General features: G+C 45.1%; 2 protein-coding genes across 2 annotated transcripts in view; both read right to left on the minus strand.

Moving 5' to 3' along the window:
- Positions 1-16,671, minus strand: part of LOC121537965 (probable phospholipid-transporting ATPase IIA) — a 51,150-nt gene extending 34,479 nt beyond the window's left edge. Inside the window, exons 1-4 of the mRNA XM_041845647.2 lie at positions 16,562-16,671; positions 4,572-4,716; positions 1,963-2,076; positions 1,708-1,816 (exon numbers count right to left, since the gene is read on the minus strand). Coding sequence (XP_041701581.1) covers positions 1,708-1,816; positions 1,963-2,076; positions 4,572-4,716; positions 16,562-16,629 — 436 coding nt within the window. The 5' untranslated portion in view covers positions 16,630-16,671. The remainder of the gene's footprint in view (positions 1-1,707; positions 1,817-1,962; positions 2,077-4,571; positions 4,717-16,561) is intronic.
- A 910-nt stretch (positions 16,672-17,581) lies between these two features.
- LOC121537966 (sal-like protein 4) lies at positions 17,582-26,434 on the minus strand. The gene is made up of 4 exons (XM_041845648.2): positions 26,319-26,434; positions 20,698-23,250; positions 20,250-20,560; positions 17,582-20,042 (listed from the first exon to the last, which is right to left on the minus strand). Exons 1-4 carry the CDS (start codon positions 26,383-26,385, stop codon positions 19,608-19,610), a joined length of 3,366 nt encoding a protein of 1,121 aa, XP_041701582.1. The 5' UTR covers positions 26,386-26,434; the 3' UTR covers positions 17,582-19,607.
- Between the last annotated feature and the right edge of the window lie 1,070 nt (positions 26,435-27,504).

Here is a 27,504-nt window from a genome sequence, read left to right on the forward strand (position 1 = left end):
TACCATTAACATCATTCAAAGACACAGTTAAAACCCTAGTCTTCATACTCCCTGCTTCTCTTCTCATGGCCCATACATACAGAAACACTATTCAGCTCACTGTTTATGCCCAACTGTCTCGTCCAGGTTACCTTGCAAATGTAGACAACTGTTGTTATAGATTTCCTTCCTAAATGTGGGGGGAAAGTAATTTTCCATGTAGGCCTTCAGATCTGAAAGAATGTTGGGAGGGTGGGGGGAGTTGAGCCTTTTCTCCCATTCCATTTGGAATGAACAGGCAAAATTGTTTGGAGCGGGTCACTCACCCTTGACCTTTTCTGTGACCTCAGGCTTTTGCATATGTAATACATTAATATTGCTATGCGTTTAGGTTTATTGGGCTTGAATATGTTGATACTTCAAACCCATTCTGTTTTATTTAGATAATAAAACTGAGTTTAGTCTACTTTATACACAAATCTGATAATACAAATTATACTTTCCCAATAAGCTTTAGAAATAATCAGTCAGAAGTCAAAATACTAGGGAGAAAAAAACTACTTTAAAATGATGAATCATACATTCCTACAGGATGACATAAAAACCCTTGGTGGATGTCTGACATCAAAACATAAATTAACAACATGTTTTGCTCTTGATAAAGTAGCTACTTTCTCAAAGCAGAACAACAATATACAGGCATTTAATGCTATTATCTCTCTCTCACCCCATGCAGCAAGACAAGCCACTGGGGCCACTCTCATGGAAGCAACCATTTATTGTGTTTATGGATAAAACAAGCTGCCAGATCAAAGGGGAAAAGTGATGGAAACCACAAGAGGTCTCCAGGTTTTTATTGCTGGTAGCACTTTATTCCAAGCCCTCTTATGTGTACACTTTTACATCTCTGCTTTGAATTAGCCATCACTCCCCTCCCACCCAGGACCCACTCCCCTCCCACCCAGGACCCACTCCCCTCCCACCCAGGACCCACTCCCCTGTCAGCTTAAACAGGACAGGACCAACCTCATACAGTTAACTGGACTGGAGACCAGGGTTCGAGTTAATTCCACAAATTAAATTCCCTCTCCCTGGAAATTCCATTTCATTCAAATTCCAGGTCAGTCTTTGCATTCAGAGATAACTAAATTCCTCTAAATTTCAATGTTAGGTAAATTCCAATAATTAAATTGCCAATTCAATATTATCACCAACAATTCCACAAATTCCAATCAGGCTTTCAGGCTGATCATGTCACTGTTCAGACTGCCTCACTCTACTGGAAATACAGAAATACAAGTTAAAATAAATCTTGCAGTCAACTTTTGATACTAAGTGCTTTAATTCCATTCACTGGGAAATCCAATTCAAGTCAATTGCAAAGATTAAATGTGTTTACAATTCCAATTCAATTCCAATTCAAACAGTCCAAACAGTCTAAATCCAATTCAATTCCATAACTTCAAGATTGTTGAAATTTGAATTGAATTCACCATAAATTCTCTCTTTCATGAGTAAATTCAAGAATTTAACTGGATTTTCAAATAAATTTTGAATTGACCCCAATTCAAACCACTATTCAGGTTTTTGTATTACATTGAATAGACGCATCAGAAAACTGCTGTAGGTCATTAATTGGTTGGACTGGTTACTTTGGATATGTTTATTAACATATTTATGTTGTTGTTTATTCTTCTTATTGTGTACCAACTGCAAACAAACCCTTACCTCTTATTGAGAGCTTGCTATATATCTGTGAATTCACTTCTTTGTCTCGACAATAACATCTGATCTCTTCAACTGCTTCTCTCATGATGGTAATGATCAAAACAATTCCCTGAAAATACAAAAATATAAGACAAACCTTCTAAATGTGTATAACTACAAATTATAACAAGTAAGTATCTTGTTTTTAGCAATTGATTGGTGGATCATGTGAATACTTGATGCTACATTACTTTGACAAAATGCTCCACTGCTTACCAAAGGAACCCAGTAGGTGTACAGAGCACCTAGCCTGAGCTCATTGACAAACTGAGAACAGGCCAGGAGAAGAAAGTACAAGTTGAAGAAGTACTTGAACTGATTAAACAGCACCTGAGAAAACAAAACAGAACAATATGATTTCACATAAATAAGCCAACCACGATATGTATGTACATTAGGGGCATTGTAATACAGTGGGGGAAAAAAGTATTTAGTCAGCCACCAATTGTGCAAGTTCTCCCACTTAAAAAGATGAGAGAGGCCTGTAATTTTCATCATAGGTACACGTCAACTATGACAGACGAAATGAGATTTTTTTTTCCAGAAAATCACATTGTAGGATTTTTAATGAATTTATTTGCAAATTATGGTGGAAAATAAGTACTTGGTCAATAACAAAAGTTTCTCAATACTTTGTTATATACCCTTTGTTGGCAATGACACAGGTCAAACGTTCTCTGTAAGTCTTCACAAGGTTTTCACACACTGTTGCTGGTATTTTGGCCCATTCCTCCATGCAGATCTCCTCTAGAGCAGTGATGTTTTGGGGCTGTCGCTGGGCAACACAGACTTTCAACTCCCCTCCAAAGATTTTCTATGGGGTTGAGATCTGGAGACTGGCTAGGCCACTCCAGGACCTTGAAATGTTTCTTACGAAGCCACTCCTTCGTTGCCCGGGGCGGTGTGTTTGGGATCATTGTCATGCTGAAAAGACCCAGCCACGTTTCATCTTCAATGCCCTTGCTGATGGAAGGAGGTTTTCACTCAAAATCTCACGATACATGGCCCCATTCATTCTTTCCTTTACACGGATCAGTCGTCCTGGTCCCTTTGCAGAAAAACAGCCCCAAAGCATGATGTTTCCACCCCCATGCTTCACAGTAGGTATGGTGTTCTTTGGATGCAACTCAGCATTCTTTGTCCTCCAAACACGACGAGTTGAGTTTTTACCAAAAAGTTATATTTTGGTTTCATCTGACCATATGACATTCTCCCAATCCTCTTCTGGATCATCCAAATGCACTCTAGCAAACTTCAGACAGGCCTGGACATGTACTGGCTTAAGCAGGGGGACACGTCTGGCACTGCAGGATTTGAGTCCCTGGCGGCGTAGTGTGTTACTGATGGTAGGCTTTGTTACTTTGGTCCCAGCTCTCTGCAGGTCATTCACTAGGTCCCCCCGTGTGGGTCTGGGATTTTTGCTCACTGTTCTTGTGATCATTTTGACCCCACGGGGTGAGATCTTGCGTGGAGCCCCAGATCGAGGGAGATTATCAGTGGTCTTGTATGTCTTCCATTTCCTAATAATTTCTCCCACAGTTGATTTCTTCAAACCAAGCTGCTTGCCTATTGTAGATTCAGTCTTCCCAGCCTGGTGCAGGTCTACAATTTTGTTTCTGGTGTCCTTTGACAGCTCTTTGGTCTTGGCCATAGTGGAGTTTGGAGTGTGACTGTTTGAGGTTGTGGACAGGTGTCTTTTATAATGATAACAAGTTCAAACAGGTGCCATTAATACAGGTAACGAGTGGAGGACAGAGGAGCCTCTTAAAGAAGAAGTTACAGGTCTGTGAGAGCCAGAAATCTTGCTTGTTTGTAGGTGACCAAATACTTATTTTCCACCATAATTTGCAAATAAATTCATAAAAAATCCTACAATGCGATTTTCTGGATTTTTTTTTCTCATTTTGTCTGTCATAGTTGACGTGTACCTATGATGAAAATTACAGGTCTCTCTCATCTTTTTAAGTGGGAGAACTTGCACAATTGGTGGCTGACTAAATACTTTTTCCCCACTGTATATGCATGTGATAAGATATTGATCACTCAGGGTTCAGTTGAGACAAAAATAAGCTTATAGTTTCAGACATATCCACACACGTTCTAATATATATATGATATATCTCAAAAAAGACAGACATCAACTTTTCCAGTGCCACCCACAGTCAAGTATAGATTTAACAGTCACACTACTGTAGCTGAATTTCATTACCACCAATGTGCAAGATTAGTACAAAGGGAAAGCTTGTGTTCTCTCATTGCTACTGTGAGTCATTTCCTCAACTACTGACAGGTGACAGGGAACACTCGCACAACAACAATAACGTGTTGATTTGAGAATGTGTTGATTTGCAATGCAAAAAAGGACTGGTCTTCTTGTTTTTCCTACTTTTAATGCATGACTTAATATCCAAAAAAGGCACAATGTTTTAAGATTAGCTAATGTCTGAAAACCAAATTCATATGAAAATTAGGCTCAGAAAATCAGAAAGTAAAAAAAGTGCTCCTTAGTATTCTTGCCGTGGTTTAGCTTTACTTAGAGACTCAACAACTACAGTAGAGGCACACTAGGCTATACAGCACAGGCTAACATGAGTGCTCATTTGATTAGAATCAGAGTCCACCAACCCACTATTCAAATATATGGGGTCAGCTCTACTGCTCACTCTCCACTTTGCCACTAAACCACTAACTCCACTAAACTAATAACTCCACTTTGCCACTAAACCAATAACTCCACTTTCCCACTAAACTCATTCCGGCTTGTTGTGTTGTGAATGAGGAGCAGATGACGGTTGCTTGGGTGACCCGGAGTACCTGACACTCACCCCTGGGAGGAAGGTGAAGAAGTTATACTTCTGGTTGTTAATGACGTTCCGGGGGTACCTCTGCTCCCTCTTCTCTGGGTGGCCCAGCCACACCGTCCGCGGCCGGAAGTCCCCCATGCCGCAGCACCTCGACCACAGGCAGCACCTGAGGAACACCAGTGTAGTTCATCATTAGGGCTGGTTTCCTGGACCCAGGTTAAGCTTACTCCTGGACCTGTACATCACAAAGACTCTCAGGGTAGTGCAGATATAGGATCAGTTTTGCCTTTTTAATCATAATGAGTATATGGACAGGGGGGGATCTGATCCTCGATCAACACTCCTACTCTGAGATGCTTTTGAACACTGGCCCTAGACTAAAAAGCATGCTCAATGAAGAAATGCCAATACAGTGCTTTTTAGTCCAGAACTAGACCTAATCTGTGTCCGGGAAACTGGCCCTTTTAGAGTTTTCCTCTCACTGAAATGGCACCACAATAATATGCAAATACTATGTTTCCTATGGTGGTGTGGATGGCTTCAGTCAAACAGTAGGGCCATAGAGGTGGGTCCTGACTCACCATAGAGGTGGGCCCTGACTCCCGAGTGGCGCAGCGGTCTAAGGCACTGCATCTCAGTGCTTGAGGCATCACTACAGACCCCCTGGTTCGATTCCAGGCTGTATCACAACCGGCCGTGATTGGGAGTCCCATAGGGCGGCACACAATTGGCCCAGCGTCGTCCGGGTTTGGCCAGTGTAGGCCGTCATTGTAAATAAGAATTTGTTCTTAACTGACTTGCCTAGTTAAATAAAGGTACCAAATAAAAAAAAAGAGGTGGGTCCTGACTCACCATAGAGGTGGGTCCTGACTCACCATAGAGGTGGGTCCTGACTCACCATAGAGGTGGGCCCTGACTCACCATAGAGGTGGGCCCTGACTCACCATAGAGGTGGGCCCTGACTTACCATAGAGGTGGGCCCTGACTCACCATAGAGGTGGGCCCTGACTCACCATAGAGGTGGGTCCTGACTCACCATAGAGGTGGGCCCTGACTCACCATAGAGGTGGGTCCTGACTCACCATAGAGGTGGGCCCTGACTCACCATAGAGGTGGGCCCTGACTCACCATAGAGGTGGGCCCTGACTCACCATAGAGGTGGGTCCTGACTCACCATAGAGGTGGGTCCTGACTCACCATAGAGGTGGGTCCTGACTCACCATAGAGGTGTGTCCTGATGCAGTAGTCTCCTGAGTGGCGCAGTGGTCTAAGGCACTGCATCGCAGTGCTAGCTGTGCCACTAGAGATCCTGGTTCGAATCCAGGCTCTGTCGCAGCCGGCCGCGACCGGGAGACTCATGGGCAGCGCACAATTGGCCTAGCGTTGTCCAGGGTAGGGGAGGGAATGGCCGGCAGGGATGTAGCTCAGTTGATAGAGCATGGTGTTTGCAACGCCAGGGTTGTGGGTTCAATTCCCACGGGGGACCAGTATGAAAAAATATATATATATATGTATTCACTAACTGTAAGTCGCTCTGGATAAGAGCGTCTGCTAAATGACTAAAATGTAAATGTAAATGTAAATATTGGCATCATGTGTTAGGCAGCAAGGCCCTAGTTTCATACACCATTCTCAAACGAAGTATTCCACTTCATCAAAGCAAGCAGCCTGTCACGAGTTACAAAGCCAGAACCCAGAAGCAGACCAGGACAAGGTAAGTAGAAACGAAGGTGAGTGTTTATTTACAAATTCAAGAGTGATGCTGAATAATCCAGGGAACAGAGCGGGCGGCGTTGATTAGTTGTTGGGGGTGCAGTGGTTGATCCAATCATGGCTCGGCAGCCGCCGACCACCAGGCAGAGGTTGGATGAAGGTTCCGGACGAGTGACTGCAGATGGAACAAAACGGAGGTCAGTAAACAACAAACCAACAAGGTGCAAAACAACAAAACTAACGCTAGAAGCTCTAAGACTGATACTCTGGTAAACCTACTGTTCATGGCTAACGATCCGGCAGGGAATGGATGTTAGGCCAGAGCCTAAGAAGGGTGATGATCAGGACCAGGTGTGCAGATTGCTGATGGGATGCAGGTGCGGAAATCAAGAGAGCTCCCCGGAGCGTTCCAGAACCCTCGGGAAACTGGAGATCACGAGCAGAAAAACTAGTCCACAGACAGGACCCGACTCAGACTGCCGGGATCGTTACAGTACCCCCCTCCGGCAACGCCACCGGGCGGACTCCCGGAGCGCCAGGATGGAGGCGGTAGAAGTCACGGATGAGGTCAGCATCTAGGATCTGTCGCCGCGAATCCAACTCCTCTCTTCAGGACCATACCCCTCCCAGTCCACGAGATACTGGAAACCCCGGCCCCGCCGTCTGGAATCCATGATGCGTCGCACCGTGTAGGCAGGACCACCTCCGATCATCCGAGGAGGAGGAGGAGGAGGCGGAGGAGGCAACAGAGGACTGAGGGAAAACAGGCTTGAGGCAGGAGACATGAAAGGTGGGATGGACTCTGAGCGTCCTCGGGAGTTTGAGTCGAACTGCCACCGGATTGATCACCTTCTCCACCACAAACGGACCAATGAACTTCGGTAACAACTTCCTAGACTCAGTCCGTAAAGGAAGATCCCGTGTGGCCAACCAGACCCTATCTCCGATGGTATAGGTGGGAGCGGGGATCCGCCGACGATTCGCCTGGAGCTGATACCGGTCCGAAACTCTAAGGAGTGCCTTTCTGGCCCGATGCCAGGTCCGGTGGCAACGACGAATATGGGCCTGAACAGAAGGCACTGAGAGCTCCTTCTCCTGAGAAGGGAACAAGGGAGGTTGGTAGCCATACAGGCACTGGAAGGGAGACATCCCAGTGGCAGATGTAGGGAGAGTATTGTGGGCATACTCAACCCAAGGCAACTGAGAGACCCAGGAGGTGGGGTTGGAAGAGGCCAGGCAGCGTAGCGTGGATTCCATCTTCTGGTTGGCTCTCTCCGCCTGACCATTAGATTGGGGGTGAAAACCAGATGTGAGACTGACTGTAGCTCCAATGGCCAAACAGAAGGACCTCCAGACAGCAGAGGTAAACTGAGGGCCACGGTCGGAAACGATATCACTGGGCAAACCGTGGACCCTGAAAACCTCCCTAACCAGGATCTCGGACGTCTCCGAGGCAGAGGGAAGCTTGGCAATTGGCACAAAGTGGGCGAACTTGCTGAATCTGTCCACGATAGTCAGAACGACCGTGTTCCCCTCAGAAGCGGGCAACCCAGTGACAAAGTCCAGGGCCAGATGCGACCATGGTCGCGGGGAATAGGAAGGGGGTGAAGTAGTCCAGAGCTGGGCCGATTGGTACTCTTATTCTGCGCACACACTGGACAGGCAGCAACATAACCCCGAGTATCCTCGGCCATGGCAGGCCACCAAAAACGTCTGCGAAGAAACGCCATCGTCCGAGCCACGCCAGGGTGACAAGCCATCTTGCTGGCGTGGGACCATTTGAGGACCGCAGGACGAACCGACTCAGGCACAAACAACCGACCCGGGTGGACCGTTACGGGACCGGGCTGCGTCCGAAGGGCCGCCATCACCTCCTCCTCAATCTTCCACCTAACAGCTCCCACGACGCAGTTCCGGGGGAGAATTGTCTCGGTCTTGGACCCACTCTCCTCCGTCTTGGAGAACATCCGAGACAAGGCGTCCGCCTTGCCGTTCTTAGATCCAGGTCGGAACGTCAGGGAAAAAATTGAATCGTCCGAAAAACAACGACCACCTGGCCTGACGGGAGTTGAGACGTCTAGCCGATTGCACGTAAGCAAGATTCTTGTGGTCAGTCCAGACAATAAACGGTTGCTCCGCCTCCAACCAGTGGCGCCACTCCTCCAAGGCAAGTTTCACCGCGAGAAGCTCCCGGTTACCCACATCGTAATTCCTCTCCGCAGGCGAAAGGCGACGAGAGTAGTAGGCGCAGGGATGGAGTTTACTGTCCGTGGAGCATCGCTGCGACAGGATGGCGCCAACTCCCACATCAGACGCGTCCACTTCAACGACGAACTGACGGGCCGTGTCCGGTTGAGAGAGAATCGGTGCGTTGGTGAATCGCCTCTTCAAATCCAGAAACGCTCGATCCGCCTCCGGATTCCACTTGAAGCTCCTGATACTGGAAGTCAAGGCAGTTAACGGAGCGGCCACACGGCTGTAATCCCGGATGAATCTGCGGTAGAAATTCGCAAACCCCAAAAATCTCTGGAGCTGCAATCTCGTACCGGGCTGGGCCCATTCCAGAACCGCTCTAACCTTCTCCTGGTCCATCCTAATCTCTCCCCTGGAGATGATGTACCCGAGAAAGGATGTCGTGTGGGCGTGAAACTCGCACTTCTCGGCCTTCACGAACAGGCGATTCTCCAACAATCGCTGCAGAACCTGCCGGACATGCTGGACGTGGTCGGAAGGTTCCTTCGAGAAGATCAGAATGTCATCCAGATAAACAAACACAAAGAGACCGATCATATCTCTCAGGACGTCGTTCACCATACTCTGGAATACCGCTGGAGCATTGGTCAGTCCAAACGGCATCACCTGATACTCGGTGACCCATCGGTGTATTGAAACCCGTCAACCACTCGTCTCCCTCTCTGATCCGGACCATGTGATACGCATTGCGTAGGTCTAGCTTGGTGAACACCGTAGCACCCTGTAAGGAGTCGAAGGCAGAACTCATCAAGGGCAGGGGATACTTGTTCTTGACCGTGATGTCATTCAACCCCCGATAATCAATACACGGTCGAAGAGAGCCATCCTTCTTACCCACAAAGAAGAATCCTGCCCCCCAGGGGTGATGACGAGGGACGAACGAGACCAGCAGCTAGGGACTCCTTGATGTAGGTCTCCAAAGCCTCACGTTCAGGGCGGGAGATACTGTATAACCTTCCCTTGGGGTAGACAGCTCCAGGGAACAGGTTGATGGCACAATCATATGGTCGGTGGGGAGGGAGTGACAGAGCCTTCTGCTTACTGAACACTTCCCCCAAATCGTGATATGTCTCGGGAACCAGGGACAAATCTGGGGGTTTAGCCTCAATCACCTGACTGGGAACCGAATGGGGACAGGCAGTCTTGAGACAGTTAGCATGACAATCAAGGCTCCAACTCGTTACCTTGCCCGTCACCCAATCGAACGTGGGATTGTGTTCCTTCAGCCAGGGGTATCCAAGGACCAGAGGAACATGGGAAGACGGCAGAATGAAGAATGAAATCATCTCCGAATGATTCCCCGACAACAGCATCTTAACCGGCTCAGTCCTCATCGTGATACGTGCCAGACTACTGCCGTTCAGAGTGGTCGCTTCAATGGCTTCCGGCAATTGCTCCTTGGAAAGCCCCAGCTGTTCCACCAACTCGGCATCAAGAAAGCTTCCATCGGCACCTGAATCGATAAAAGCGTTAATCGCTAAGCTCTGATTCCTGTTCACAAGGGTAGCCGGAAACGGGTCTGACAGAGGTATTGAGAGGTCGAAACTGGCTCGCTAAAAGTCCTCCCAACTTTAGCGAGCCGCGCAGTTTGACGACCGCCGGGAACAGGTGGCGAGGTAATGTCCCGAACCACCACAGTAGAGGCAACAGTTAGTCCTACGTCTGAGTTGGCGTTCCTCCTTGGTTAACCCGTGCCGCCCTACTTGCATTGGTTCCGAATCGGGAGACAGGACCTCTCCACTAATCCTGTGTGGTGGACGATGATCGACGTATTCTGGTCCAATCCCCGACCCGACTGGAACCTGAGAAGCTGATCGATTGGACGGACCCCATTGCTTCTCCCTCCTTCGCTCTCGGACTCGATTATCCACCCGAATAGACAAGGCTACCAAGCTGTCCAGGTCACTAGGCTCCGGATAGGAGATCAACTCATCCTTGAGCTGCTCCGACAGACCCTGGTAAAAGGCCGCTTGCAGAGACTCCTCATTCCACCCACTCTCCACAGCCAACGTCTTGAACTCGATCACGAAGTCGGCCACGCTGCGAGTTCCTTGGTGAAGCGAAAACAGGCGCCTAGCTGCGTCCCTCCCTCGGACGGAATGGTCGAAAAGCTTCCTCATCTCGGCCGTGAACCCCTGGTATGAAGCCATGCAGGGGTCTTGTCGTTCCCAAACGGCTGAAGCCCACTCCAGCGCTCGACCACGCAGCAACTCAATCACAAAGGCTATCCTAGCCTTGTCTGTGGCATAAGAGTAGGGCTGTAGATCGAACACTAACCCACACTGCATAAGGAAAGAACGGCATCTTCCCAGCTCCCCCTCATATTTATCCGCGTCGGAACCTTGGGCTCACGGAAGGACACCGCTCCAGACGCGGCAGGCGAGATGGGTGAAACCGGTAGTGGATCCTCCACCGGAAACTTGCGCTGGTTCTGGACCTCCGTCAGACCGGTAGAAAGGTTCCGAACTGCCAACGCGATCTCCTGTAGCTCCGTGCTATGATGGCCCAACATCTTCTCCTGATGGGTAATGGCATGGCGAACAGAGTCCAGGTCCGCTGGGTTCATTACTGGCCGGATCGTTCTGTCACGAGTTACAAAGCCAGAACCCAGAAGCAGACCAGGACAAGGTAAGTAGAAACGAAGGTGAGTGTTTATTTACAAATTCAAGAGTGATGCTGAATAATCCAGGGAACAGAGCGGGCGGCGTTGATTAGTTGTTGGGGGTGCAGTGGTTGATCCAATCATGGCTCGGCAGCCGCCGACCACCAGGCAGAGGTTGGATGAAGGTTCCGGACGAGTGACTGCAGATGGAACAAAACGGAGGTCAGTAAACAACAAACCAACAAGGTGCAAAACAACAAAACTAACGCTAGAAGCTCTAAGACTGATACTCTGGTAAACCTACTGTTCATGGCTAACGATCCGGCAGGGAATGGATGTTAGGCCAGAGCCTAAGAAGGGTGATGATCAGGACCAGGTGTGCAGATTGCTGATGGGATGCAGGTGCGGAAATCAAGAGAGCTCCCCGGAGCGTTCCAGAACCCTCGGGAAACTGGAGATCACGAGCAGAAAAACTAGTCCACAGACAGGACCCGACTCAGACTGCCGGGATCGTTACACAGCCAGCTGGTAACCTAACCTTATGGGTTGCCATGTGCCTATTACAGATCAAATATTGTACACATTCTAGATACTAATTACCTGAATAATGAATCACTGACTGTAGATAAAGTGAGTAATTTAACCCCTTCTATCATAATTCCGAAAATAGAAATCTGTGTTCAAACTAGGACTCTGCTTACTACAAATTGGATGAATGCAGAACCTGATTTTCAAGACATCCAGTATAATGAAGTTACCCTTTCAGATGTGCGAGACAACAACTTCACAAAAGTCCCCTCTGTACTGGAGTTAGGAGAAAGCATGCATGTCAAATTGATTCATATTGAAATAAAATAATTAGACGTACTGCTCACTTTCACAAAATATGGAATATGTGAGCCAATGCCGCTTACATTAAGAAGTCAAGCTACAGTAGGCCTACTTTACTTCAAAGGAAATATTTAATTTCAAGAACACATAAATATATACAGTACCAGTCAAAAGTTTGGACACACTTACTCATTCAAGGGTTTTTCTTTATTTTTACATTTTACTACATTGTAGAATAATAGTGAAGACTCAAAACTATGAAATAACACATATGGAATCATGTAGTAACCAAAAAAGTGTTAAACAAATCAAAATGTATATTTTATATTTGAGATTCTTCAAATAGCCACCCTTTGCCTTGATGACAGCTTTGCACACTCTTGGCATTCTCTCAACAAGCTTCACCAGCACTTTTTGGCTGCTTTTCCTTCACTCTGCCATCCGACTCATCCCAAACCATCTCAATTGGGTTGAGGTCGGGGGATTGTGGAGGCCAGGTCATCTGATGCAGCACTCAATCACTCTCCTTCTTGGTCAAATAGCCCTTACACAGCCTGGAGGTGTGTTGGGTCATTGTCCTGTTGAAAAACAAATGATAGTCCCACTAAGCCCAAACCAGATGGGATGGCGTATCGCTGCAGAATGCTGTGGTAGCCATGCTGGTTAAGTGTGCCTTGCCCGTAGACCTCCGAGACAGGATTGTGTCGAGGCACAGATCTGGGGAAGGGTACCAAAAAATGTCTGCAGCATTGAAGGTCCCCAAGAACACAGTGGCCTCCTTCATTCTTACAGTGGCTTGTGAAAGTATTCACCCCCCTTGGAATTTTTCCTATTTTGTTGCCTTACAACCTGGAATTAAAATGGATTTTGGGGGGGGTTGTATCATTTGATTTACACAACATGCCTACCACTTTGAAGATGCAAAATATTTTTTGGGGTGAAACAAACAAGAAATAAGACAAAAAAAACAGAAAACTTGAGCGTGCATAACTATTAACGCCCCAAAAGTCAATAATTTGTAGAGCCACCTTTTGCAGCAATTACAGCTGCAAGTCTCTTGGGGTATGTCTCTATAAGCTTGGCATATCTAGCCACTGGGATTTTTGCCCATTCGTCAAGGCAAAACTGCTCCAGCTCCTTCAAGTTGGATGGGTTCCGCTGGTGTACAGCAATCTTTAACTCATACCACAGATTCTCAATTGGATTGAGGTCTGGGCTATGACTAGGCCATTCCAAGACATTTAAATGTTTCCCCTTAAACCACTCGAGTGTTGCTTTAGCAGTATGCTTAGGGTCATTGTCCTGCTGGAAGGTGAACCTCCGCCCCAGTCTCAAATCTCTGGAAGACTGAAACTGGTTTCCCTCAAGAATGTCCCTGTATTTAGCGCCATCCATCATTCCTTCAATTCTGACCAGTTTCCCAGTCCCTGTCGATGAAAAACATCCCCAAAGCATGATGCTGCCACCACCATACTTCAGTGTGGGGATGGTGATCTCGGGGTGATGAGGTGTTGGGTTTGCGCCAGACATAGCGTTTTCCTTGATGGCCAAAAAGCTCAATTTTAGTCTCATCTGATCAGAGTACCTTCTTCTATATGTTTGGGGAGTCTTCCACATGCCTTTTGGCGAACACCAAACGTGTTTGCTTATTTTTTTCTTTAAGTAATGGCTTTTATCTGGCCACTCTTCCGTAAAGCCCAGCTCTGTGGAGTGTACGGCTTGAAGTGGTCCTATGGACAGATACTCCAATCTCTGCTGTGGAGCTTTGCAGCTCCTTCAGGGTTATCTTTGGTCTCTTTGATGCCTCTCTGATTAATGCCCTCCTTACCTGGGCCGTGAGTTTTGGTGGGCGGCCCTCTCTTGTCAGGTTTGTTGTGGTGCCATATTCTTTGAATTTTTTTATAATGGATTTAATGGTGCTCCATGTGATGTTCAAAGTTTCTGATATTTTTTTATAACCCAACCCTGATCTGTACTTCTCCACAACTTTGCCCCTGACCTGTTTGGAGAGCTCCTTGCTCTTCATGGTGCCGCTTGCTTGGTGGTACCCCTTGCTTAGTGGTGTTGCAGACTCTGGGGCCTTTCAGAATAGGTGTATATATACTGATATCATGTGACAGATCATGTGACACTTAGATTGCACACAGGTGGACTTTATTTAACTAATTATGTGACTGAAGGTAATTGGTTGCACCAGATCTTATTTAGGGCTTCATAGCAAAGGGGGTGAATACATATGCACGCACCACTTTTCCAGTATCTTTTTTTAAAGAATTTTTTGAAACAAGTTTTTTTTCATTTCACTTCACCAATTTTGATTATTTTGAATATGTCCATTACATGAAATCCAAATAAAAATACATTTAAATTACAGGTTGTAATGCAACAAAATAGGAAAATTAAAGAAATGGAAGACGTTTGGAACCACCAGGATTGAGCAATCGAGGGAGAAGGGCCTTGGTCAGGGAGGTGACCAAGAAACCGATGCCCACTCTGACAGAGCTCTAGGGATCCTCTGTGGAGATGGGAGAACCTTCCAGAAGGACAACCATCTCCGCAGCACTCCACCAATCAGGCCTTTATGGTAGAGTGGCCAGACGGAAGCCACTCCTCTGTAAAAGGCACATGACAGCACGCTTGGAGTTTGCCAAAAGGCACCTAAAGGACTCTCATACCATGAGAAACAAGATTTTCTGGTCTGATGAAACCAAGATTGAACTCTTTGGCCTAAATGCCCAAGTGTCACATCTGGAAACCTGGCATCATCCATACGGTGAAGCATGGTGGTTGCAGCATCATGCTGTGGGGATGTTTTCAGCGGCAGGGACTGGGAGACTTGTCAGGTTTGAGGAAAAGATAAACGAAGCAAAGTACACAGAGATACTTGATGAAAACCTGCTCCAGAGCGCTCAGGACCTCAGACTGGGGCGACGGTTCACCTTCCAACAGGACAACGACCCTAATCACACAGCCAAGAAAAGCAGGAGTGGCTTCGGAACAAGTCTCTGAATGTCCTTGAGTGGCCCAGCCAGAGCCCGGACTTGAACCCGATCTAACATCCCTGGAGAGAGCTGAAAATAGCTGTGCAGCAACAGTCCCCATCCAGAGCTTGAAAGGATCTGCAGAGAAGAATGGGAGAAACTCCCCAAATATAGGTGTGCCAAGCTTGTAGCGTCATACCCAAGAAGACTTGAGGCTGTAATCGCTGCCAAAGGTGCTTCAACAAAGTCCTGAGTAAAGGGTCTGAATACTTATGTAAATGTGATATTTCCGGGGTTTAAAACCTGTTTCTGCTTAGTCATTATGGGATATTGTGTGTAGATTGATGAGGTGAAAAAACAATTTAATAAATTTTAGGATAAGGCTGTAACGTAACAAATATGGAAAAAGTCAAGGGGTCTGAATACTTTCCGAAAGCACTGTATACTGAGTATACAAAACAGTAAGAACACCTACTCTTTCCATGACATAGACTGACCAGGTGAATTCAGGTGAAACCTATGATCCCTTAGTGATGTCCCTTGTTAAATCCACTTCAATCAGTGTAGATCAAGGGGAGGAGACAGGATAAAGAATGATTTTAAAGCCTTGGACAATTGAGACATGGATTGTGTATGTGTGCCATTCAGAGGGTGAATGGGCAAGACAAAATATTTAAGTGCCTTTGAACGGGGTAGGGTAGTAGGTGCCAGGCGCACCAGTTTGTGTCAAGAACTGCAACGTTGCTGGGTTTTTCACACTCAACAGTTTCCTGTATGTATCAAGAATGGTCCACCACCCAAAGGACATCCAGCCAACTTGACACAACTGTGGGAAGCATTGGAGGCAACATGGGCCAGCGTCCCTCAGGAAATAGGAGTTATAATTATATTTATTTTTATTTTTCATATAATACACTGTGTAATAATAAAAGTCACATCATACATATTATGTGTCTATTGATAGATAGTCATGGTGGTTTGCTGTTCCCTAAACCAGGGTCCTGGGGCCCATGAGTGCACTTTTTTTTGCCTTAGCACTACACAGCTGATTCAAATAACCAACTCATAATCAAGCTTTGATTATTTGAATCAGCTGTGTAGTGCTTGAAAAAAAAAAAAAAAAACGCATGCACCGAGGGGGGGCCCCAGGACCGAGTTTGGGAAACCCTGCTCTAAACAAGTGCTGATTCTTATAAGGCCTGCACTGTTTGGGCTGGTTCAACGCAATGACACAAAGAATGCCAGTCAACCATGCCACATTATCCCATCTTATTTAGAAGCATAATGCGGAGTTTTTTGTTTTTTTTTATCGGTCTATATGACATTGTCCCATGGATACTTAACAATAGGCGATTAATATTGTACTAGCACCGACAGGACAGACAGCACCCGGAACAAGAATGGATGATACATCTATTTCCCTAAACAAGCCCGTCAATTGTGTTTTTTTTAGAAAATTGGTTACTTTCATCTTGAACGTTTAGAATATATGGTTACAATGTAGATATTCGTCCGCGGGTTTTGAAAACAATTCGTGTTATTAGCCATCGAGCTAAATAACAGCTAAATCCGCCTAACATCGTCGTTCTTATTAAAATGTACAGTGTATACAACGTATTTTTTGTTCTTACCCATTCCTGTTTTTATTGTCGTGTCTTTTTTTGTGTCTCACTGGTTGCAAAGCAATATTGTCCGTCATTCCTGCAGCCCAGTTGACGGTGACGCCACCTCGCAGTCTCTGCGTTCTGGGCGGAGGCTTCTCGATCTGTCAGTGGCTGCTCTGGGCATGCTTCAGCTAGTGGCTTGGCTCTGCTCCATTTTTTTTTTAGCTGATGCCATTTCGCTTTATGAAATAGGTTAGAATTGGTGTGATGAAATAGTATTTAAAAATATGAACCTATAGATTATGGCCTATAACATTATACGACAAATCTCCAATGGCTTAAAATGTATATATTTAAAATTTTTTATCTTCATTCCAACAGGCCTAGGGGCTTGTCCAGAGTAATGCACTGATCAGAACTTTAACCCAGTAGCCTATGTGCCATCTTGCGCTCCATTTCAAGAGACCCAAATTGGAATAGGATACTTTAAATTAGGTCTATACCTGCAACACCTGATGGGCCCGGTTTTGGGGGATCATTTTATCTAAAAATGGTTGGATAAACTTATTACGCTACCTCCATTTTGCTAACCACCCAAAGACCGATCTAGGCCTTCATCTGTCAAACAGATTGTTAGATTTGATTGTGGGGGGGGGGGGACATTTTTGAATAGACTGCTAGTTGGATAGAGATGCAAATGAATTTAGTTGAGGATGCAAATTGCCTTGGGAGCCAACATTCATTCCTAGGACAAGTGAGATCAGCAACCAAACTAACAATTGTGTCATCTGAAGGAGACTAGATGGAAAGCAGGGGTGTGCACGATGCAAATGAAAGAAAAGTAGCAAGAACAGACCCATGTAATCCACAAAGTGTATGCCCTGACAGAACAGATCAGATAGCATTTCATTGGCAGGACTGTAACGAACTCTTCATAGACAACTAAAGAGATCAACTTCATACAATGAAATAAAACACTGCAACATCACATGATTTTCAGAATAATGCATGGCATGATGGGGACAGAAAACAGAATGCAAACCCAAGTTGGAAAAGTCACCCTGATTTTTATTTTCATAAGACCAGAAGGTAACGTTTAGGCGATAAGGAAACAAATGAAAGAAAACAGAGGACATTTACATTGTAAACAAGCCTAAACAGGCTCAACATTTCTTCAATTTTAGAGACAACCTCAAAGCAGTTCTGACATGATTAGATTTTTTAAACAAGGCACAACTTGGTAAATGCATTTTAAATGGGGAATGTACAACAGTATTCTAGAGTTCATCTGAGCATTCTGAGTTGTGCAAAGAGTCCAGTGATACATTCATTACTTACAACTCAGTAGATGAGAAGAATGAAAGCATATCATTGCTTACTCAGAATGTATCAGAGAGCAAATGTACCTTTGTTAACCTTGAGGGTAGGTGGAGGAAAAACTAATATCTAAATGAGGTAGTGAGTCACCCCCCAAAATCTGGCATCGCACGCAATATAAATAAACAAAAAGTTTATAAGATTCAACAGTTGATAAAATAATGTATAGTAGATTCGCACTTGTATCAGTCAATGGAGAGAAGTATTGAAATATGTCACTTAACAGAGTTGGGAATTGAGTGAAATGTTGAGTAAAATTTGGAAGTCAACATTTCCAAGTCCTCAAACAAAGTAAGAAAATAAAAGGCAACAAATCACTGATGTACCCTCTCTAATATGACCACCAAGGTAAACAAAGTCAAGATGGATGGTTTTGAAATGTTGCCGTCAAAATTATAAGCTTACCAAAAATTTGAAGAAATATAAAGTGCAGGCATGATTGAGAGAATTCAGCATTATATGGGTGAGTCCCAAATGGCATCATATTCCCTATATGGTGAACTACCTTTGGCCAGGGCCCATGGGGCTCTGGTCAAAAGTAGTGCACTATGGAATAGGGTGCCATTTAGAACACAACTATAGCTTTCAGAAAACAACCCACCAAAAGACGCAGAAGCTCTGCTGGTCGAGAAAAAGGTTAATGGGAGCAAAAAGAACAAAACAATAACGTAAATGTGAGTTTAAAAAATAAAACAAATAAAAAAAACACTTCCAGAAACAATGCACTATAGAAAAATAGTATCAGTCAAAACAGACAAAAATAACCATTACAATCTTGTGGTGCTTTAAAAATAAAAAAGACAATATAGCAACAATCCATATTCTAGCTAGGCACGAGGTTTTTCGGTTTTAGAGAGAAAGGCAAAATAAACTACTTTGTCTCAACATGTGTAACATATCTGGAAAAATTATCAATATCCAAAATGGACAACTGAGCACATCTGTAGGCCTGTCTGGATCAAACAAAAGTACATGACACCTGACAGATAACTCTCTCAGTAGACCACCTCAGAGCATCTCCAAACTTGAAATAAAACGCTTCCCTCTGAAATATCGTGAGAGACTGTTGGTCATTATATAAACATCAAATGTATAGCACACAATAGGAGTAGAGCCAAGCAGTTATGTACTGTACAGAGGAATCAGGATAACCACTTGTTTATTGGCACTAAAACAATGGTGTCCACAATCAGTCATACACTGAATATTTTCAAATGCTAGACAAAATCATTCAAAGTACAGGTTCTTCCATCAGACATTCTGAATCAAAGCGGTTTCAGGTAAGCCATACATTCAACTTCTGGATACAAGACTAAAAGGAGTCACTCACAGATATACCCGCATATATTGAGAAAAAAATAACAAAACAGTAAATACAACTCCAGTAGTTATATCTAGTTCAACTAAATGTAACACTTTTAAGGGATGAATTGTTCAAATGAAAGGGTAGGGAAGAGCTGCATCATTTAAGTTACTGAGAGTTCCAAATAGGCTTTGCAAAAACCAGCAATATGTTCAGCAAGGGTTAAGGACGATCTCCTAAAAGTGTTGGAATAGCACGTGTTGATTGTACCTGTCGAGGACCAAGTGGCAAATGTTAGCCAACATTGCTACTATGAACATTCAAAATCTGTACACAATCGATGAAAAAAACTAAGCAAAACAGATAAAACTGCCTTGTTCTTCCATTTCAAAACTAGTTCACTGCAATTTTCCCTTCCTCCATGAAATGTAGGAACTGAGATTTGGCCACGCTCTCTGAGCCATTCTTCTCCATCTCTGCCATGGTGGCAGGCAGACCAGAGTGGGACCCATCCATTTTCATCAGGCCTCCAGTCGAGCGGACCAGAGGACCACCGGCCAGGCTACCAGGCATACCACCATTTTGGATCACAGAGATCTCGTTAGTCTTCATGGACAGGCCGTTGGTGAAAGCAGCGGCATACTGGTTCCACAGAGACTGGTCGAAGTTCATTGGCTGAGGAGGACCCTGTTCCTTGGGAGGTGGCATCATCTCTGGCATCATGTTGCCAGACTCTGAGCTCATGGCTATCAGGGCCATGGGGTTGTCCAGAGAGAGGCGCTGGCCGCGCCTCGCAGAGCTGTTCCACATGTGAGTTGTAACGTGCACCTAAAACAAATATAGATAGAATACACATCAAGAAAAAGTGCCAATGTTCATAAAAGCGTGATCCAGAATGTATTACTACAGAAAATTACTGTTAAAAATACCTCATTTTTTGTTGCATATACATTACAAAAGTATCATATCAGACCACAGAGTCCATGAAAGATGGAGGCTTTTATAGCATGTATCTTCTATGAAAGACAGCCTTACCTTGAGGTTGCCTCTAGTGGTGAAGGCCCTGCCACAGACGGTGCAGCCGAAGGGCTTCTCTCCAGTGTGGGTCCTCTCATGGATCTGCAGGGCGCTGGCAGAGGAGAAGTTTTTGCCACAGGAGTTACACAGGTGCTGCTTGCTGGATCTACGGGGAGCACTAGAGCTGTCCCGTGGCTGCCCTCCCGCTCCCTGGGGCATCTGAGAGACAAATAGAGAGCTCATGCCCATTGAGCTCTCTGGCGGAATCTGCATCTCCAGTTGGACCAGACTGGAGGGCACCCTCATGAAAGGAGGCAAATGGCTGGGAGCTGTTGAGAAGGAGAAGATTCCAGTAAATAAACAATACTCAAAGATTACTCCCAGTCAGCCTACTCTTAAAACCATTCAGAGAATGCCATTGATTTACAATACAGCACATTCTAAACAAAGGGGTTTAAACACTTACCATACTCTCCATTAGTGAAGTACAGGCCAGGCTCTTCTTTTATGGTTTTTGGGGTGAAGCTGGGTGCCGTCAGGTCCAGAGCGCCATTGGACTCACTGGCATCCTGAGAGCCACCATCAGAGTCTGGTTTAGGCCTGTTCCGGGTGTAATCCTCAGGGAAGGCTAACTCTGGGGACTTTGACTTGCTGCTGCCCACATGGCTGTAGACTGGGGATGAGGAGTGGAAAGAGACAGAGTCGGAGATGGCGGGGCTGCGGCCGCTCTGGTACTCTTGCTCCCGGAGGCTCTCAGAGGCTGAGGGGGCCTCTTTGGGGGGCACGCCGTCACTCTCTGAAGCGGTGCTGCTTTGGCGCTGCAGGTTGAGAGCTGAGGTGAGGTTCTTCATGTGGTTCTCCAGAGCAGCTATGCTGGAGAACACGGAGGATGGAGGAGCATGATGAGGCTGGCGTGGTTCCTCAGACGCAGCTGGTGGGAGAAAATCTGAGGTGTCACTTGGCTTCTCCTGAGAGTCAAGATCTGTGTATTGGTCTTCCATGCTCTCATCAAAGTCGTTGATGTCCATGGACTTCTCGTCGGGCAGAGAAGAGTCCATTTCTTCAGAGGCCTCGAACTGGGTCTCTGGCATGGGGGTGTTGGGGATCTGGCCTCCCATGTGCATGCGGATGTGCTGCTGGAGAACCACAGCATTGGTGAACTTCTTCTGGCAGATGGGGCAGGAGTGCTGCATCTTGAGGGGCGTGTTGGCCCGATGGACACTGTAATGAGCTTTGAGGTTGCCCTTGGTGGAGAAGGCACGGCCGCATATCTTACACTTGTAGGGCCGCTCACCCGTGTGTGTACGGTAATGCATCTTCAGGGAGCTCTGGCAGCTGAGCACCCGGTGGCAGATGTAGCACTCGTTTGGGTCATTGGTCCTCTTTTCCAGCCCATCCACCATCTGCTGTAATTTGGCAGTTTCAGAGCCGTCGGGTTCGCCGGGAAGGTCTTTGCCGTTCATGTGATGCAGTGCTCCCATTAGCTCTTTAGATACCTGGTGGTTCTGATCAGAGCCCATTTCGTGATTGAACATGTTTGAGGAAATTGATGCTCCATCACTTCCTGATGATGACGGTCTTTGGGAGAACGGGTCGCTCCTGAAACCATCAAACGAAGGCTTGAACCCCTGCAGTGCTGATGGGTGGAAACCTGGAGATGGGATGCCAAGCATTGGCTTCATTTCCACCATGTTGGACTCTTCAATGGGCATTGACATGCCGTACGGGATACCGCTGCTGGTGGGAATGTTGTCAAGGTGTTCTGGCACAGGGTGTGGGTTCATCCTGATATGAGGGTACTTCTCCTTGTGTCTCTGGAAATGCACTTTAAGGTTTCCTTTGGTTGTGAAGCGGTTTCCGCAGATGTTACATTTAAACGGTCTTTCTCCGGTGTGCGAGCGCAAATGGATCTGGAGCCCGCTGTCGTTCCCAAAGGTTTTCCCACAGTACTTACACTTGTGTTTGTACATGCTGTCGCCACCAGACCCGTTTTTAGACTCAGGCATGTTTGGGATCTTGCTCTTTACTTTCTTAGAGGGATCCAACCCTGATGAGAGGCCAGTGAAGGGACTTTGGAAAGCCATGGAGCCTGGTGATTGAGGCAGTAACGCTGGTAGGCGGTTGGCCAGGTCTGGGAGCCCCTTCAACATATCTGCTTTGAAGGGCATCGGCCCCATGCCTCCAGCCAGTGAGGTGGGGATGCCGTTGGACTGTGGTAGTTTGCCCTGTTTGAGGGACTCTAGCGAGAGACTCTGGCGGCCGGTCCTCTTACTGATCAGGGCTGCTGCAGCAGAGAGCTGCTGGGAGAGGTGAGCTCCTAGGGCTTTAAGGGGGTCAACTGCTGTCCCTTTGGCCGAGTGGAAGCTCTGTGGAGCCATCATGGCCACCTGGATACGGATCTGCTCAGTCAGTTGGATCTGTTGGATCTGCTGCTGCTGGAGGGCCACCAGCTGTTCCAGGATCATGGGGATGGCCTGCAAGGCCTCCTGGGAGGCCTGTGGAGACTTGCGGTTGTTCAAACCACTGTTCGATGAATGCTGAGTGACGGCCACTTTGGTGCCAGGCATGGACTCCAAGGTGACATTTGAATCTTGGAGTTTGGATGAGGCCTGGTGCTGATGGTGACTCATCTCAGGCCTGGGACTGTCAGACATCTCTACCTGGTCTTGTTTGGATGGTTGTTCCTCACCATTTAATTTAGGTCCTTCCTCATCCTCCATCCTTTCCATAGACTCTGCATTGGACTTTGACAGAGAATTACTGCTGGGCTGGCAGTCATTCTGGTCATTCTTGAAGTCACCAGGGGAGTCTCCTTGTGAGAACTCTTCTGGTACTTCTCTCCTCGCTCCATCTTTCATGATGACTGCCTCATGACTTTTAGTGCAATTATTCTGATGTTCGAGAAATTCAGCCTCGTCGAAGAATTCAGCACAGCATTTGGTGCAGACCTTCGTCGTGTCCATTCGAAACCTTTTTGCCTCATTCCCAACCTCTTCAGTTTGACCGTCTTGTAGAACCCCTGTAATGAAAATCAGCAGGGCAATCAGGTTAAAACCACCATTAAATAACAAAAACCAACTAAATTCACAAAGTATAAATTCATTATAGTCTGGATATAATTTAAAATAGCCAGCATACGCATATCTGCGTAGAATTGAAATTCAATCAATTATTTATATTTTTTTATTTCAGTCAAACACACACAAATGCATTTTAACTATACTAAAGGTTGTATTCAAATACTGCAATAACTAATGGGGCTCATCTACATTAGAAAGTCTGTGCTTTTGGTGGGCAAAGCTTGAATCAAAGTCTTACATTCATGAAAAGCATTTAATCAGATTTCCAGTCAATGCATTGCTAACATGAGGGTTTAGTGCACAACTGGGCCAGCAGAGGGCAACATCTGATTTGAGACAAAAACAGGGGCAACCTGGCTTTACTGACACATTTCGATTTAGAAACTGAAATACATTCCTATAGCAATCATACTTTATTATAAGGATTGGCTAACATGTGAACCCATATCATATTGTGTGGGCCTGTAATAATCAGTCCGAATTTGCCACAATAATTAAAGTCTGGGAAGTACTGTATGAACTGCCCCAGTTTCTGTGTTCAGCGTTAGAGAAGAGACACGTCATAGCTATACTCATCGTCGACATCGCTAACGCACTGATACAGGGGCAGGCGTGAACGAACTATTAAACAACCATGTAGTCTACATAACCGGCACTTAAATGTAATTTATCAACAAATGTTATATAAACTACATATGCCTATGGCCAGTCAGGGCAGTTGCTTCACACCAATTGATTTGTCTTTCTAACTTTCACACCCAGAAAAGATCAGGGAAAATCGCCCGCATATTTACATTTTAGTCATTTAGCAGACGCTCTTATCCAGAGCGACTTACAGTTGGTGAGTGCATACATTTTTCACACTGGTCCCCCGTGGGAAACGAACCCACAACCCTGGCGTTGCAAGCGCCATGCTCTACCAACTGAGCTACAGGAGGACATATCAAGTTCTCATTTACATGCAAAGTAATACGAGCAAAATTTTTACAAAATGGAACACGTGAACCGGTATAAATCCTAAAGTGATCATTTTAAATGTGTCTGCCCACCCGAGGCCATTTAACAACCAGTCGCATTGTCAAATGCTAATGTACTCTCGACTGTGGGGGGTTAGACCGCCTGTCTGCATTCTTCTAACCCAATTGTTGCTGGGTTTGCTAATCGCTCAGTGGGGTCGGGTGAAAAAGTTGCAAATGACATTGTAGGTAGGCTATTCAGAATCCGTTCATTGTCAAAGAAGTTGCCAATGTTTCAGTGCATAATAACGCAGTAGGCAGCGGGAGGAGAACGTTACCTTATCAATCACTATGCAAAAGTGGTCGATTATGAAAAAGACGCAATTAACCTACAACCTACAAAATGAGAGAAAAACCAGTTTCTAGAAAAAAACAACTTCGATTAAAATCGGGATATTCAATTAATATTTAAAACAAAGATCAGAAAAGATTGACTTCACAACGTGTCCCTCCACTCATATAACCACTTGGTGGCGCATAAATTCTATCAGATCATCTAGTCTCATAGTTCAATATGGCACGAGGTGAAACCACACAGGGGTTGCCAGTTTGCCACTTATCAATGAGAGTACATTGATACATTGTATCAAACAGAACATATTTTTTATTTAACTAGGCAAGTCAGTTACGAACAAATTATTATTTACAATGACTGCCAAACCCGGACTACGCCGGGCCAATTGTGCTCCGCCCTATGGGACTCCCAATCACCGCCGGATTATTATACAGCCTGGAATCGAACCAGGGTCTGTAGTGACGCCTCTAGCACTGAGATGCAGTGCCTTAGACTGCTGCGCAACTCGGGAGCCCAAGTGACAATTCTCAGATCAAAGAATCTCCGACAAGTCATAGCACATCTACACTCTCCCAATCAAGGCGGTCTAGTGTAAGTGCCATCAGTAGGCTGAGGGATGTAGCTCAACGCCAGGGTTGTGGGTTCGATTCCCACGGGGGGCCAGTATGAAAAAAAAAAATCATAATAATGTATGCACTCACTAACTGTAAGTCGCTCTGACTAAAATGTAAATGAAAAATAATCATTCATAAAAGGTTATGTTCATTACTATGGCTTACATATGGCAACACAAGCCGCACCCCCACCCCTTGCTTGCCTACAAACCTACCACTAACGCTCCGTCCATCCCCCACCTCTCCACATATGTAGGAAAGAAAACAGTCATGCGTTAAACTGGGGGATTTATTGCCTTCAGGTCAGTTTACTCCTGAGTCACATTTCATACTGTCCGACACCTTTGTTTAAAAATTGCCACCTAACACACCACATCAAATATATTCCATATACACCTACATAATGATGGAAAGCTAAAGAAAACCTACAGTGCAATCATATTAGTAGGCTAGTCATAATGAAAGACAAACACCACATGCAATAACATCTAAAACGAATGCCCAAAATGGATAGTTGTTCAATTAGGCCTATAAAATCATAAGACTGCTTTTGTGTATAAAAACAACAAAAAAAGTTTAAAAAGGTGATATTCTAAAAGATAGCCAACGAAACAATCAGATAATCAAATAACCTACAGCAATAATCACGTTAGTGATTTTCACCCAGATATTCCCGTTTCGTATTCCATAGGTACATTTTGAAAAAGTAACTTAAATTAGAGAAAAGTTGAAAGGCAGTGTCGTTTAAAGTGGGCTTCTGGCTCACTGACAAATAAAATGCAATTGCTTAATCAGTTGGTCAAACCGATCAAACGTTTCCAATTAAGAAACTCATACAATTTCAAAAAGTGAACAACTGTAGCCTATTTTGGCAACAACAAAAAAACGAGTTGAAATCTTCAACTCGCAGGTTTATTCATGAAAAAGCGTGGTCAGTTCCAAGGGTCATGATCCAGCCAGGTCAAAGTGCGAGGAGAAACATTGTATCACTTTCCAATTATTCTGTTGATATCTTGCAAAATTGTATAAATGTAACCCCGCGCGACTCTTTCTAAAAGTAATTTATCAATCCAGAAACTCACCATTTTCTGACGAACCGGGCTCATCGGAATTAATTTGCTGTGGCTTAGCTTGCTTGCGCCTCGACATGGTGCAAACATCGGGAGCAAACAGTAACACAATTTTCTTCCGTTCTTTACAAATTCTTCGGGTTGGAAAATTTGCTCCTCAAGTAGAAATGCGCATGTCAAAGTAATTATTATTATCAATAATGCATTGCGATGTATCATGGTCCTCTGACAGCTGATTGGCTCCAGTCCAAGTGCTTCCACATTATTCAAATAGGGCCCATTGATGAGAAAAGCAGTGCCATAAGGGGGCGTGAGATGCGATACTAGTGGATAGGCGGTGACGGATGGATGGATGGATGGAGTGAGGTAAAGGAGTTACAGATCTAGACCTACCTTATCTGCCATACTTTATCTATGGAAATATTGTCACTTGGATAATCATAATAATATCATTCAACTCAAAAAGTTTGTTTAGAGTACTCATTAGAAGAGTGTATTTTATCATGTAGAACAATTGTAAATACCTTTGATAAGACATTATTCCCATGCAGACATTTTGGTTCATATTAATCTGTCATTTTCTTCCAACATGCAGTCAAATATATGATTTCTTATCCATAAACCTTGCACGCTGTCCTTTGCAATGTGATCTAGTTGAGCTAAATGAAAAATTATTGTGAAATTGTCCCCCCCAAAATGTATTAAGATCATTCATAAAGGTATTTACATTATCATTTTGTTCATTGATTTACCAATTACCAATACGTTTAGGGAAAGTATTTCTGGTTACTGAAAATATAGTTCTTATTATTATAGAAATGATGAAAATTGGTTAAAATCACATGCAAGTGAAGTACAGACAGACAACAGACTCTTCCTCAAGAGAGACACCTTTGGCCCAGAGTCCAATCACTCTGACCTTCCAGCATAATAGTCAGGGTCAAGACCCCTACTATTACTATTAAACTGTAATATCATTGTAGAAACTGTGTGGTGAACCATACTGCTATGATGATTAAAATGCTACAATATACAGTATTTTTGGGAGATGTCTTTGAGCAGCATATACTTTGTTTGTGTGCCATATGTCAGTTCAGTGCCACAATTCAGATAGCATATAGATGTACTATCTAATGTGAGGATATCCAGACCAGTGGAGGCTGCTGAGGGGAGGACGGCTCATAATAGTGTCTGGAAC

The sequence above is a fragment of the Coregonus clupeaformis genome, chromosome 24 (genome assembly GCF_020615455.1).
Source record: "Coregonus clupeaformis isolate EN_2021a chromosome 24, ASM2061545v1, whole genome shotgun sequence".
Lineage (NCBI taxonomy): Eukaryota > Metazoa > Chordata > Actinopteri > Salmoniformes > Salmonidae > Coregonus > Coregonus clupeaformis.

Excerpts from the sequence above, each read along its gene's own strand:
- LOC121537966 (XM_041845648.2), bottom strand. The coding sequence starts at position 26,385 with ATGTCGAGGCGCAAGCAAGCTAAGCCACAGCAAATTAATTCCGATGAG. Across the intron at positions 20,561-20,697 it reads CTTCACTAATGGAGAGTATG|CTCCCAGCCATTTGCCTCCT; the intron begins GTAAGTGTTTAA and ends CCTTCTCAACAG. Across the intron at positions 20,043-20,249 it reads CCACTAGAGGCAACCTCAAG|GTGCACGTTACAACTCACAT; the intron begins GTAAGGCTGTCT and ends TATTTGTTTTAG.